The sequence below is a fragment of the Sceloporus undulatus genome, chromosome 6 (assembly GCF_019175285.1).
Source record: "Sceloporus undulatus isolate JIND9_A2432 ecotype Alabama chromosome 6, SceUnd_v1.1, whole genome shotgun sequence".
NCBI classification, from domain to species: Eukaryota; Metazoa; Chordata; class Lepidosauria; order Squamata; family Phrynosomatidae; genus Sceloporus; species Sceloporus undulatus.
Genome location: NC_056527.1, coordinates 82,704,810 through 82,720,176, shown reverse-complemented (window position 1 = coordinate 82,720,176; position 15,367 = coordinate 82,704,810). Strand labels below are relative to the sequence as shown.

Here is a 15,367-nt window from a genome sequence, read left to right as displayed (position 1 = left end):
TCTTTTCAAGAAGGGCCTTTCCTGGTCCTAAAATGGTCTGAAGAGCAAAAATGCCTTTTGGCTCCCCAGAGAGCATGTGGGTTCATTTTTTTTAATCCCCTGGTGGACCCCAAGACCCACGGAAATGGCCATGGGGACTACATGCAGCCCATGGGTCACACATTCCTCATTCCAGTCAAGATTCTTGACTGAGATCTGTAAGAGGATTCATCCAGTCATTTAAGCATGTGCATATTGTAGTCTCATAAGCCTGAATGTGAAATTACAAAGACTGTAGTCAACCTTTTTAAAAGGCAGATACCCAGAGCTGCTACATTGCTCCTTTGCAGGTTGTTTCGCTCCACTCCACTCATCCTTAAGGTGTCAAGTTAGACTTACAAGATGTTTGTAATTTTATTTCACATATTTTTTATTCTTTTTCATAATAGCTGTGAGACATCAATCAGGACTGGAAGCATGGAGTGGGGTGGGGATGTTAACTGTTGCCCCTGCACCACGTTGCCAATGAATATCACTCATCCTCAAAGCTGCCAGGGAAAATGAAAGCTGCCATTTCTATCTGTGTGTAAATGTGTTTGCATAACAGTCCTCTTTCGCCTGGGTAGAAAGTTACAGATTACGCTGCAGTTTCTCTGGGTGTAATCTTTGTAATACATATGTAATACTTGTTCTAAGTTCATTGCACTTGTTGAGCAGCAGGGCTTCTGTCATTTACCCTCATTGCTGTGCATTTGCAGTTTCATTTTCATTCATCATAACAATAGGGATGGAAAGATACTGTCTTGTCAAGACTGTAAGAGTTGCAGTTTTTGCACCTCTTGAAACTCCTTGTGACAACAAATGCGTCTCGCCTTGAAAGTTCACATCTGTAGAAGGCTCACCAAGCATTTTGGAAAAATAAAATGTGCAAAATAAAATGTGCACAAAACAAAGTGAATGTTTTTAAATGAGGATAGGTAAAATGTACTTAACTGGAAAAAATACATAGAGTTACACATCAGGTGAAATCAATAAGTAAATATGCACCTTAAGAAATGGAGGGGAAATGCACACAAATTTCCATGTGTAAGAAAACCACATGGTTTCACAACCCATTGCAGAACTACAGGAATAAAATTCTGGTGGGACATGGATAAATGCAGTAAAATCAAGATGGAGTGGTTTTCACATCTCTCCATAGCAATGCTGGGAATTCAGTTTGTAAGGAAAATGTGGGAATTTCTTTGGAAACAAAGTGAAGACTGACCTCTCATGTTCCCACACAACCTCCCCTTCTGAGTCTTTGACCCCCTGTCATTTACACTCCCTGTGTTCTTCTGTTTATTGAAAGCCATTTGGATTTAGAGGGGGGAAATGGGTTGTTTTCATCAGATGATGTGCACTGGGTCCCGTTGTAAGAGTAGAACATTTACACCCCATCAGTAATGCTCCTTACCACTAATATATTTTCTGTGCTGCTAAAAATTTTAGTAGTGGGAAGGAGTAGCTTCTTTCACTCAAAACAGCATAGCCACCTAGAAGTGTGCAGAGATATCATGTATGACTGTCTGCTTCCAATTTGTCCCATGTTTTCATTTTTTTTCCTTTTAAATGTTTTATTTAAGGCATGGGGAAGTAAGAAAACCAAAGTCAAATAGATGGCTTTGCTAAGAACTGGTTGTTGTTGTTTTTTAAGTTGGAATTTTTTGGTGTAGACCATATTGGTTGGAAGGTTCTGGAGTCGTAAGAGTTGTAATCTACAAGAAGTAATTTTTCTAAACTCTGGGGAGGGAGGACTGCCCATAAGAAGAGGTGCAACTCCCATAGCTGGTCTAGGGCCTGAGACACAGGCTATTCTGCACTGCAGAAATAATCCAGTTTGACACTGCTTTAACTGCCATGGCTCAGTGCTATGGAATTCTGAGGATTGTAGTTTGTTGTAGCACCAGAGTGCTCAGACAGGGAAGGCTAAATGTCTTGCAAAACTACAGTTCCCAGCATTCCTTAGCATTGAGCCAGGGCAATTAAAATGGTTATCAGACTGGATTACAGTACAGTATTTCTGCAGTACAGATGCAGCCATAGACATCATGCCTCCCTGCCAGACTTCCCAATATTGTATGGTTCCACAAAAATCTGAAGCTGCATTATGAACAATATATCCTTTTGCATGTTAAGTCACAAGAATGGCCTTTGCTTGCTGCTTAACATATAGTTGTGAGGGTGTGGTTGTACTTCTGACCTGTTTGTGGCCTTCCTAGAGATATATGGAAAGAACAGGCTGCTGGAAATAGGGAGGCCTTTAGTATAATTTAGCGCAATTCATTCAGCAAGCACTATGCAAAGTGGGCTAAATGTATTATTTTCAGAGAGTATCTTATCCTAGAGGTGCATTGTTAGTTTTGCAGAAGGAAAGAGGCATTCCCTCCTCTGCACACAAAATGAGGGGCAGGATCTTTCTTTTCAGTAATTCAGAAATTAAGAGTTTCCAAAATTAGAAAAAGTCCTATAAACTAACCCCATCGGACAGGTTTACTATAAAAAAAATCCTATGTTGCTTGAGAAGGTCAGTGTGTCCTATGCTGGCTTCTCTTTTCATAATTAAAATACAGTACTTGCTTCTTGGTTGTTGGCTCATGACGATGACATCTCATTCATTTCATAATAAGCATCTCCGGACATGTGAAGGAAGATTAAATGTTTCTTGCTCATCAGCATGATTCGGGTATTAGTAGCTGGTCTGGGGTAATAAAAACAACCCAACCAGTAACAGGAGGAAGCTGCTCCTTACCCGTTGTTCCCACCATGACTTAGTGACTGCAGAAAAGCGACTCGAGTAGCAGGTGATTCTTGAAATGCAATTTTATTGCTAAGTGTACATTTTTTGTGAGGGAAGGTTGCCATTAAGAGAGCTTGTTTCCTAAAGAGGAGTTGGGTAAAGAGGTGTTGCAATTTTGCAGGACAACTTGTTCAAAGTTGGAAGGGCTCCTTATCTCTGCTGATGTCTGGGACTAAAAAGCCTATCAGTTTCACCTATTGTTGAGGGATTATGGGTGTTTTGTTCTGACACATCTTGAAGGGCAAAGGTTGGGGAAGGCGGCTTTAAAGAGAAATATATATATATATATATATATATATATATATATATATATATATACACACACACACACACACACACTGTATTAGAAAGAAAGTGACATGGTGGCCATGTGTTCTTCTTTACAGAGAACAGTACTCTGTTTGATGGGTGGTCAGAGGACAGTTGTCTATTTGAAGGGAGCCTCTCTTTAAAGGACTGTCTGGTCAGTGTCCACTTTAAAAGTTAAAGTGTTAAGAGTTGAGAGCAGGGGCTTTGAAGTGGCCCACTAGTATTTGTTCCTTGAGAAAAAAATGAGCAGACACACAGGCTACCAGTTTCCCCACTCGTCGGAGATTATTTCATTTAAATTATAAATTTGCTTAATTTATTTAGAGATAAATTATCATATGCCTATATTTTATGCCAGTCAGTCTCCTCTTTTGGATTGATGCATAAGTGGACATCCTAAAGGGAAACTGATTGCACGAATCCAGTGAAAAGAGTCTCTCTCTCTCTCTCTCTCTCTCTCTCTCTCTCTCTTTTATTCTCTTTGTGACATTTGGGAAGAGAGGACCTGAAAACCATGTAGTTCCTGATGTCCCCATTTAAATTCACTGTGAGTAGGGCATCCATATCAGTGTGGTGGTAAATCTGTTTCAGGCTTTAGTCAGAACCTTAAAGGAGTTATCCAAGATTCTGAACCTATTTTGGTGATACGTTGCACCACCTTGGCTAGGTCCTTTATAGTTTGCATTAAACCTCAGAGTACATTCACCACCCCACTGACATGGAAGAAACCACCAGCCATAACTGCTTAAATGCACCATAAATAAATAAATGAATAAATTACCATAGACCTGCCAAGCTTCTGTGTACTAGATTTTGCTTGACAGTTTCCCAGACAAAGACTCTAAATGTGGGAAGACAGCATCAGTCAGGTGGTCAGGAAAAGCCTTGTCATCCGTGCTATGTGGAGCAATGCTTGCAAGGCTGAGGGATGAATGGCTGCTAAGTTTCCAGGTCCTGGCTTAGTCACTGTGTGACTTGACTGGTGTTGCTTATAACCCTCTGTCCCAAGCTTGTGAGTTGGTGCCTGTCATGTGCTCACAGCAGCCTTTTTTCCTAGAACTGTTGAGCCAAAGAAGGAGGAACCTGACCACCTCTGAGATGTGCAGCTTCAAAGGACTGGATGCTGGAGAATATTGATAGCCAGCTGACCCCAGAGAGCAGACTCCTGGTTTTATAGATGTATGCCTACAACATTCCTAACATCAAGGTGAGTCCTTTGGTAACGCTGCCTTAACGTGCCCTAGCACAAGCCATATACTTGCACAACTCTGTCACCATGTCGTACTTGTGCCTGTGTATATGTACATTTGAACATGCTGTATACATGCTGTATACATGTGGTTGTTGTGTGCCTTCAAGTTGTTTCTAACTTATGGTGACCATAAGGCCTAAGGTGACTCTAAGAACTCTTATCATGGATTTTCTTGGCAAGTTTCCTGGGGGAGGGTTGCCATTGCCATCGTCTGAGGCTAAGAGAGTGTGACTTGCCCAAAGTTGCTCAGTGGATTTACATGGCCGAGTCAGGATTCGAATTGTGGTTTCCAGAGGCCTACTCCAGCGCTTAAACCACTACACTACACTAGCTCTCTGTATACAAATAGTATTCTTCAAAAATAGTTTGAAGGGTTATAACAGGAAAGATTCTGCTTTTAGACCAGGTAGTCGTTCTAGATGACTCGAGGCACTTGTTTCCCAGTTTTATTCTAGTTGTTGTACTAAGGATTGGACAAGGAAACACACACACACATGTTTATAAGACATAGTGCATGGGAAAAGTACTCATTGTGTCTCAGAGATTAGTGGGTCCCTTTGAGTATTTGGATTATCCTGCCTTTCACTGATTGAGAAATAGGCTCCTTTAGCAAGACCCGCCTTCCTCTCAGCCACTTGATCGTGTTTTCTTCCACTGTTTGTTTGCAAAGTCTGTGCCTCAGAGGCATTGCTTGCTCTCTCTGGCTGTCAGCCCGGTGTTTTGCAGGAGGGAAAACATTTCTTGTCAGCAGCAGCCCAGTTTTCTGTTATGGAAAGTGCTGAAAGATGGGATATCTATTCTAGGTTTGTTGAGAACAGCAGCTGAGGGTTGTCAGCAAACAACATGTGATTGTGGTAGGATCCTGTCAACAAGTCTTTTCCTTTGGCCTCTTGTGTATCGGTGTGTGTGTGTTGTTATTTGAGAGAAAACCCAAATGTTCTGGTGTTAGAAAGTAGGCCTCAGATGCCAGTGCTTGGAAAAGTTACTTTTTTGGTCCGCAGTTCCCCCAATCCCCCAGCCCTGACCTGGATAGTGAATTGGGGGAGCTATAGTCTAAAAATGTACCTTCTCTGAATTCTGCTTATGAAACTCACACTGGAGGAGTATGATGCTGGTGAATTAATGAGGTGCATGCTTATTGTGTTGCTTTGTGTTTTCCAGGGCTGAGCCTTGGCATTAACTGGCTCTTTGCTGATGTTTTAAACCTGAACTGTAAACTTGACTTCTAAATTATCTATATAAATTGCAGCCTAATATTTAATGGTTGAATTGTTTATGCAGAAACTATGCTGATTTTTTTTAGGCCTCTTGTGATTAGCATGGGTTGTCAAACTGAAAACAACCATTCAAATTAAGCTCTTAAGAAAAGGGAGCTGATAGTGTATTTCAGGCTTCAAAAGGCAGGGCTGGTGGTGGCTCAGAAAACAGTTGAGGTTTGGGTGCTGTTTACAGTCAGGGCATTTTGGAATATATGGACAGAGACTGGCTGCAGTTCGTTGAAGCAGCTGAAGTTTCTGAACACTCTTCAGTGGCAGGCCCAGGTACAGCACATTACAGTAGTTCAAATGGGCATGTACCACTGTGGCCAGATCCAGCATCTCAAGGAACAGGTGCAGTTGGTACACAAGTTTTAAATGTGCAAAAGCACTCCTGGTCACTGCAGAGACCTGGGCCTCCAGGTTCAAAGCAGAATCCAGGAGTACTCCCAAACAGCGAACCTGCAGGGGAACTGGGACCCTATCTAACAGACTGGATCCGTATTCCCTGATCTGACTTCTGACTGACCAGGAGCATCTCTGTCTTGTCTGGATTAAGTTTCAACTTAATTTGAAATGGATTTGATTAACAAGTTCTCTCTAGGAATCTCTAGCTCCTCCAGCACAACTCTGCACCGAAGTTGACCATATGCTCTCACTGGAGGACATAGAGATTCTTAAAACACTTTTCTAGGCATTTGTAGGTCCTCCAGTGCAATTCTTTGGTCACCGTCTGCTGGGTGTTGGCCATAGAGCTGCACTGAAGGACCTAGAGATTCCTAGAGAGGTGTTCCCACAGATTTGGGGGGGGAAAGGTGGATTTTTGTTTGCAATTTTTCACTTTAATGGGGGTCCTGCAGTAAATGTGGAGGAACTACTGTAACCTCAGTAAATATGGAGGACCCACTGTATAATAAGCTAATGAATGCACTGCTAAGCTTGTTTCAATATTGCAAAATCTTACAGATCTCAGTCAGTCACAAATGCAGGTACTGTAGTTAAGGCAAAATGTGATAAGTTGCCTGTGCCCACAGACTGGCATCGATTCTTTAGACTCTAGCAAAACAGAATTTTTCCTGTATTCTAAATAATGCTATGTAATACAGCACATTAGGTTTAAGTATTATATTTAAAAACGTTCAAAGCTTTGTGTGGAATATATTTTATTGGAATATTTGTATTAAGGTATAAAAATAATAGCATATATTTCCCAATAAATGACAACTCCTGAAACAGGTAAGGTATATTTTATGTCAACCATTGAACTTTTATTTTATTTATTTTTTCTTTTCTTTTTTCTTGCTGGGCTATGAAGGACCTTCAGTTTCACTTACTGTATGCACTCCTTATCAGGTCCACTTCAAGTTAAGAAAAATGTGATTTAGTACAACTAAGTGAACATCCTGTTTCACTAATAGATCGATGTCAGTCTGTGGGCACAGGCAACTTGCCTTATTTCGTTTTGATTACTGACTGTGAATTAAAAGATTTTGCTAAATAGAAATAAGAATGGCAATTTGGGGGTACAGAACCTGTATTTCCCTCCCTGCTCCTATATGCAAAGATGTGTTCTACCCCTGGGCTAGGTCCCAGCTCATTCCATAACTCAGACTCATGCCATCAGTGGGATTTCAACTTGATCCTCTAAAAGGGAAGAGAACCAAACCAACCCACTACATAATTTCTCTCAGTTTTAGCACTTCTAGTCAGAGGAGTGCAAACAGTGCATTGATAGCTTTTTGTGTCCTTCTGGACAATAGGTCAGAGCTTAAGGAGAAGTGCTGCCTGTGGCTGCTGTGCTCAGCTTGTAAAGTTTCAGTGTTCAGAGTTCAGGACGTCTTGTGACAAGTCTAGCCTAGAAGGCAAGGGGCTTAATCTCCTGCCCGCCTCCTTCTCCCCAGGTAATGGTGCAGATTTTGCCAGAGGCTGTCCTTTGTCGGTGGTCCTACCAAGGCTCTCCATCTGCACTCAGATGAGCAGCAGGTTAGTATCTGTGCTTCAGACAGTGTCTTGACTAGTGGTGAAAAGCAGCAGCTTACACCCTGCCTGTTCTGTCTGTCTGTGACTTGTAAGTGGGCTTAGTGGGGAACCAGAGCAAAGAGAGAATTGTAATACATGAGACTTGTAATACATCACAGCCTGGCGAATTGAAGAATGGGCAAGCTACAGAGCATTCAAGTGAAATTTCTGTTATGAATATTTAGAAGATGCTTGTTCTTGAACCATATATGATAATCCTGTTCAAGGGTTAGGAAAGGAATTTTATGACTGTTCAGATTGGCCAGTGACCAAGTGTGATGGATAGGAATAGGCCACATATAGCCTGGTTCATTTGCCTGGGAGTTATCTGGAGGGGTGTGCTGTAAACACATCTTTTCCCTGGTGTTCTGGACTCTGGATTGGACAGCCTGGTATTGGGGCTTTTCTGGGTGGATGCTGCCACTGCCCATCAGCAGCTTTGACAAAATCAGGCTTCTGCTCTGTGATTCTAGAACAAAGACAGGAAGCCCCTTCCATGGTGATGTTGATCTGTGAATAATGTTCCAGGAGTTGTCCTTATCCCATTATTATCTGACTTGTTTTATTGTCTTTGTTTTATTTCGTATTTTATGTTGTTATGGTCACTTCAATTACTGGGCTGGACAGTTTGAAAATGTAGTAGAAAAATAGCACATGCACAAGAAGATCTCATTACCCCATGCAGGAATTAGACTGGAAGAAGTCTTTCTTTGAAATCTGTGGTGTGCTAGGGCTGGAGTGTGAAATGGAGAGTTGATGGAACTTGTGCTTCTTCCCAATCAGGCTGTTGCCTCCCCACCCCTCTGAAAGCTGACTGGGAGGTTGCATAAGCTGCCAGCTCCCCACCCCAAAAGCCTTGCAAGAATAGGCAGAAGGCAGAATGAGATTTACTGACATATCTTTGTGTGATTTGCAGTCATTCAATTTACAGTGGTTTCACAATAACAACAAGGGAACATTCTTCCCCCATCTGAAATGAGGTTGATTAAATCAAGAATGCTTGGGGGCTGGGGTCTCAGAGTAGATTTCTGTTTGTAAGAATTTGTGTGCGAGCTCCAATACTGTAAAAGAAATACTACTGGGCTCTTCACATGCTCCAAGACACTTCGTTCTGCAATTTTGTTTCCCCTCCCGTTCTGGATCTCCAAACCTGGCTCCAGATAGTAGACCTTAGGGGTTTAAGGAGAAACAAATTAATTCCCACAAAGCCCAAAGACTATGCAGTCCTCTTCTAGTATCCTCCTTATCCTCCCCTCTACTTAATATAGCTAACAAGCACATAAACCAGGACACAGTTATTACAGCTTTATTGATATAGAAGTGAGAACTGTGGTCTTGTTTATGTTTATCCAGCCCTACTGGATAATAAATACTCTAAGGGCATCAAATTCTATCTTATCTCATAAGCTGAGGAGGGTCAGGTCTGGTTAATATTTGAAAGGGAGACCACCAGATACTGTAGACCATATTTCAGAGGAAGGCAATGGCAACCCACTTCTGGGTATTTCTTGCCTAAGAAAACCCTACGAAATTAATGGGGTTGCTTTTTGTCGACAGGTGAGTTGAAGGCATGTACTTTACTGGATTAGACACATGACCCTTCCAGTCTACTTTTCTTTTCCTACACAGGACCACCATATGCCTGTGAGAAACAAAGCAAGGACATTAGTACAGAAATCCTCCTGCTTGTGTTCCTCGGCAACTGGTTTTCAAAGGTAATTTATCTGACAGTGGAGACATTGAGTGGCCATCATTCAGATCTATGGTATGGCCACACTTGGAGTACAAACAAAAGGATGCTGCTTCTTCACACAATACCATAGTGAAATTGTGACAACCTACCTACAGTTTAGCAGGATGTAGCAAAGGGCACAAAGCTGATAGCATGGGCAGGGGGTCAACAAATCATAGGGGGAAATGCTATTGTGGAAAACTTAATTTCTCTGGATAATTTAACCCAAACCAGAAACTGCTCAACTCCTGTCGATTTTATCTTGAGACCTAATTTAACTAAGCCTTCTTCCTTTCTGTCTGATATCTTCAGGTTAACATGTGATTCCACAGCTGGGCAGAAGCAGAAATAAGACATGCATTCCAACCACACCACTGCAAATGGATGTCGGTCACAGGAAGTAACCCAGGTGAGGTCAGATTGTTGAGGTGGCCTGTAGAGGTTGAGTCTTCTTGGCCATAGGGAAGTGAGATAGTTCAAGCCCATTTTAAAGAAGAGGCTATGTGTAACCTTGAAATGATCATAAGACATATGAATAGTTATCCTATGACTCCTTTCCATCCCATTGGGGGTTCAGTGAAACAAACATGCAGCTTCTTTCACCATCTTTTAATGGTGACACTCAGAGCCTTGCTCATTGTCATCTGAGAAAGTGATTTGAAACCAGGGGCCCATTCACACTGTACAATTATAGTGCGATGATTCCACTTTAACTGCCATGGTCCCATCCCATGGAATCCTGGAGTTTATAGTTTGGTGGAGCACTCTAGCTTAAAATTCTAAATGGCCCTCCCTAAACTGCAAATCCCAGAATTCTATATGATAAAACTATGGCAGTTAAAGTGGAACAATAGCACTATAATTCTAGAATGGGAATGGGCCCATACTCTTGGGACTAATTTTGGGTACAGCTCATAGTACAAACTCCTAAATTTCCAAACATTGATAAGTTGCCAACACCCATCTTCATTCCCTATTTTTTTCCCTTGATAACCATACTGAATTGCTTCATTTACTTGGCTACTAAACCAGAGGTGGGCAGCTGTCAGGGGGGCACATTAGCCCTCATAAGATCCATGCTTCCTTGTCCTGGCACTGGACTTTTGGCTTACTTCCTGATGTATAAAAGGCATCACCTGTGCCCAAAACAAAGTTGGAAGGGGTGGTGGATCAGGCAAAAGCACACACACCCTAGAAAGCATGGGCAGCATTTTTAATACAAATAAATCAAAAGCTGGGGCCTCAGAATGGCTTAAGTCATTAAGGCATGTGGCTCACTGGCTACACTTACTCATGTTCAGATTTCTCAAGGTTGTCTATAGTTTATAACTATAGTTCACTACCCCCCAGTATGAAATCGTAATATGAACAGAGAAAGGAGCAAAATGTTTACTGATGTTAATTTCAAGCATAAAAAGGTGGAAGTAGTGTGTGGCTGTCGCATGATGTTAGACTGGAACTTCATCAGCTCTAGCCAGCATAGCTAGTGGTGAGGCATGCTGGGAGTCATTGTCCTACAACTGCTGAAAAGTCATTGTCCTACACATTCTGCAGCCCTGAGTTAGGTGATCACCTGTACAGGCAATGGGAAATTGTCTGAACTAATTTGCATCACCCTTTAGTTGATCTGCATTTCTGGACTGGATAAAAAATAACTTTAACTAAATCTTTACTAAATCTGAAAATTCCAAAATGGGGTCCAATGACTTATACAGGTATCTGGTTATAGGGTTCATACAATAAGCAGTACAATAAATAAATACATTAGGTTGTTTCTCCCCTTCTGACCACATATACAACAAGCACATGGCTTAAGTAGAATTTTTGTACAATTATCACTAGAAGAGATTGGTGATAAATCTGGTAAGTGTTGTTGTTGGTATGATCATCCTTGAGATTAAGATGCCAAAAGGAAAACTAAGAATTAGAGAGGAGTTTCCTACTTGAGTGTGATTTTTCCTTAACTTTTGTCCAAGCAGATTAAAAAAAAAAACTCCAGTGAGTTCCTTAATCTGGGACATTTTGTAATCACAATTAGAATTTGGGGATATAAAATACTTCATGTCTTTAGGTGTGTTTGTGGATGGTGAAACAAGGACCTTCCACAATATGCAGTTTCCCAGATAACCCATGTTCACATGAAGCAGAATGATTTTTTGTTTTTGCCAACCTCCTTAACTGTTTTTTTTAAAAATTAAAAACCAACACAAACGCAAAAGAACTGTTGTAACACTTTTTGTCCCAACCATGTTTTGATCCTTTAAAAAAAAAGGTACATGGCAGGTGGCTGCCTCTCATTATCTTGATTGTATTATATCGAATAAAACTGGGAAGGGGAAAGGAGTTCTCTTATCTTGACCCAACCTTACATATAGTCTGTCTTCTGTGTTACTGTAGTTGATCAAGAAGCAGCTGGTGAATTCTATCAAGGCCCTTCAGAAACATTATGTGACCTCTGATGCTCTTGTCACCAGTGATGATGGAGACGCCAACACCCTTTGCTGTGCACTAGAGGCAGTGTTTGTGCATGGTTTGAAGGCCAAGCACATCAAACCTGAGACTGGAGCAAAAGGGAGGAAACTTGGGGGCCGCCTGCCCCTTCCCCAGCCGGTGTTCTGGGCCCTTCTAAAATCTATCACACATAGGTAAGGCTGCCATTTTGTGGAATGAGAGTGAAGCTGTCACCAAAGTGGACTGATTTTTCCTGCTGTAGTATCATTTTGGAGTATGGGGGGAGGGGGAGGGGAGAGGAAGAGGTAAGATTTCCATGCACAATAAATAACTGCAGATCAGTAATGTAAAGGGATACAGCTGGTGATAGGACTTGTACTTTCTCCTTAAAAAGCTTATGAGGGCTTCAGTGGATTCAGACCAGAGGTTAGAAAAAGGAATTTTTTGTAACTACAATTCAAAATCCTCCAGCAAGGATGTCCATGTAGCCAGGGACTTTGGGGAGTTATAAACAAAAAAGTCCCAAGCTCTGAAACAGATGTCACTGTTATTAGCTGTCAAGGTGCCTTCAACTTCTGGTGGTCTTTTGAGCAAGAGATCTCCACAAGCCTTCGTTATTAACTGCTCTTCTTGGATCTTGCAAACTGGGGGGCATGGCTCCCTTGACTGAATGAACCCATCTGTAGTGTGGTCACCTTTACCCACTGCCTTCTACTTTACTGAGCATTATCATCTTTTCCAGTGAGTCATGTTGTATCATGATACCTCAAGAGTACAGTAGCCTCTGTTCAGTCATATTGGTTTCAAATAACAGTTCATACTTGATTGGTGTTCACACCCATTTATATTGTCTTTTTGTCAGTCCGTAGCATCTGTAGAACTCTCTTTGATCCCCTGCTTCACATGAATTGATTTTTTTTCCTCTCAGCTTTTTTCACTGTGTAATTCATACCCAAATATGAAATTCAGAAATACAATGACATGGGTAACCCAGATATTTGGTACTGAATCTGCAGCAGACAGTAATGAGATGGTGCAGTCATCTCTTACCTGCCTCACAACCCTCTTGTGCAGTGAACCCCAAACTGTGCCCTTTAAGAGATTTTGGAATTGAGCTCCAAGAAGCTTCAGCCATGTTGGCCAATAGTCTGGTATTCTGAAAGCTGAAGTCCAAAATCCCTTAAAGAGCACAGTTTGGGGACCACTTCTGTTAATTTCTACCTTCTTTTAGAAGCCTTGAACATGTGTCACTCCCCAGCCTGCTCCAGCAAGCCCAAATCCTTCTTGCTTTCCATTGCTCTTTGGAGATGCAGTTTTCACAGACCTTATCTTATCTTTCTTACTCTTCTTTTTTTTACTCCCACCCTTTTCTCCAGAAACATCATTTCTGAACTGGAACACTTGGACTTCATCAACACAGATGTGGGTCGCTGCCGTGCCTGGCTCAGACTGGCCCTGAATGATGGCCTAATGGAGTGTTACCTGAAGCTCTTGCTCCATGAAAAGGCCCACCTTTCTGAGTATTACCATTCACCGGCTTTGCTTCTGGACACTGAGGAGGTTGAGTTCCTCCTCACTTACCTTCAGGGCTTGTCCTCCTTGGCTTTTGACCTCTCTTACAAGTCAGCAGTTCTAAACGAATGGACCATCACACCCTTATCCTTGTCAGGCCTTTGCCCAGCCTCAGAACTAGCAGAGCCCCTTACAGGTTTGGCGGTCCGGAGGAAGGAATCCCTGGGCTCCCTCTCCCAGTCTTCTGGCTCTGATGAAGTCGAAGTACATTCAGCCATCTTGCCTGTCGTTAAAAGCCGACAGGGAAGCAGACTTACAGCATCCAACTTAAGCATCAGCACAACAAGCTCCTCACAGCTATCTTCCAGCCTGGGCTCTGACAGCCTTCTGCCTGGGACATTAGCTTGCATCCAGATCCCTGATAGAGGTGAGGAGCCCAAGGCAGATGACTCTGAACATGGTGTGGCAACAAGAAAAGACTTGGACCAGTCCCTTGAAGAGTGAGTATATGGATAAATGACATTGACTTTATTAAACTTTAGTTCTGCAGTGATTCCCCCATGACAAAAAAAACCTCCAAAACCCATTATGAAGACCATGGAAGCATCTCAGTGGACAGCAGAATCTTATTCAAATAAGACTTGCTTGAATACCACTAAATAGCTGGTTAGCTGAATCAATGTGTGAAAATCATCTTCCTCTCCTGCATCCCATTCATCACAAAGTTGTTGTCCCTCCTGCCAGGTGTCAAGATTCTGTCTAAATGTTAGGAAGAAGTTCTTTACTGTAATAGCTGTATGACAATGGAATGTATAGCCTCACGGGGTAGTAGACTCCTCTTCTTTGCAGGTCTTCAAATGGTGGCTGGATGGGCATATTTCAGGGGTGTTTTAGTTGCACATTCCTGCATGGCATGGGTTGGATTAGATATTCCTTGCGGACTTCCAGCTCTGTGATTCTGTTATTCTCTTTTGAGACTTTTCTTCCTCAAACCCTTGCTGATGTTTTCCCTCAAAGGTCTTCCACTTCCTTTAAAGTGGTTGTTCAACTTTTCCTTTGGAATGTTTATGAAACTGCTGTTTAACATTTTGCCGTCCAAATAAATTACACCACCCATGGCCAGTGGTGAAGGATGCTAGGAATTGTAGTTCAAATCATTTGGAAAGTACTCAGGCATGGGAAGTTGGCTGATGATATTACGGCACTTCAACCATTAGCCCGTGATGTCAGGTTTATATATCTTCCAGATAAAGCATTCAGAGTTCCTCAACTTCACAACAACCTTTTGAGGTAGGGCACCGTCCCTGTTTTTATAGGCTGGCTGGGCCTGATACACCCAATAACTAAATTGTTAAGGATGAATTTGAATTTATGGCTGAGTCTCAACAGTCTATCTGCTGCATTACTCTCACTGTGATTGCTGACTTCACCCCCAAATGATGTCTTAATACTGATAATTAAAAGTAGGATCTTGCGTTGTAACAATTGTATCTAGCTCAGAACACAATCCATTTTTATTCATGTTAAATCAGCTGTATTAAAATGTTATCATATAGATAATAGAATCATAGAGTTGGAAGAGACCACAAGGGCCTCCCAGTCCAAGCCCCTGCCATGCAGGAAGACACAATCAAAGCACTCCCAACAGGTGGCCATCCAGCCTCTGTTTAAAAACCTCCAAAGAAAGAGAGTCTACCACCCTCCAAGGAGTGTGTTCCACAGTTGAACAGCTCTTACTGTTAGGACATTCTTCCCAATTTTGAGGTGAAATATATGTGGCTTTCAACATACGCTGAAAGCCGCACCAGGAGAAGTGGCACCATGCGTCGGAAATAGTAATGGGCCGCAGGCACAAGCCCCATTAGTTTTAATGGGGCTCTAGCATATGAGGACTTTTCCTTACCCCGGGGGGGAGGGTTCAGAATGGATCCCCATCTAAGAGAAGGGACCACTGTATTAGCAATTTATACAGAGACAAGAATCATGCATCCCTCAGCATTCTTCACTGTGGTTTATGA

General features: G+C 42.0%; 1 protein-coding gene across 8 annotated transcripts in view; it reads left to right on the top strand.

Annotated features, from left to right (window-relative positions):
• Positions 1 to 15,367, top strand: part of PLEKHM1 (pleckstrin homology and RUN domain containing M1) — a 36,923-nt gene that overhangs the window by 6,776 nt on the left and 14,780 nt on the right. The window contains exons 1-7 of one of the 8 annotated variants that reach the window (XM_042474917.1): positions 2,678 to 2,822; positions 4,185 to 4,334; positions 7,537 to 7,618; positions 9,284 to 9,369; positions 9,699 to 9,795; positions 11,784 to 12,031; positions 13,214 to 13,849. In XM_042474917.1, coding sequence (XP_042330851.1) covers positions 9,742 to 9,795; positions 11,784 to 12,031; positions 13,214 to 13,849 — 938 coding nt within the window. In that variant the 5' untranslated portion in view covers positions 2,678 to 2,822; positions 4,185 to 4,334; positions 7,537 to 7,618; positions 9,284 to 9,369; positions 9,699 to 9,741. Of the gene's footprint in view, positions 1 to 2,677; positions 2,823 to 4,184; positions 4,335 to 5,045; positions 5,234 to 7,536; positions 7,619 to 9,283; positions 9,370 to 9,698; positions 9,796 to 11,783; positions 12,032 to 13,213; positions 13,850 to 15,367 lie in introns of those variants that run through there. The other 7 variants (XM_042474916.1, XM_042474915.1, XM_042474920.1 and 4 more) reach the window with 7 other exon arrangements.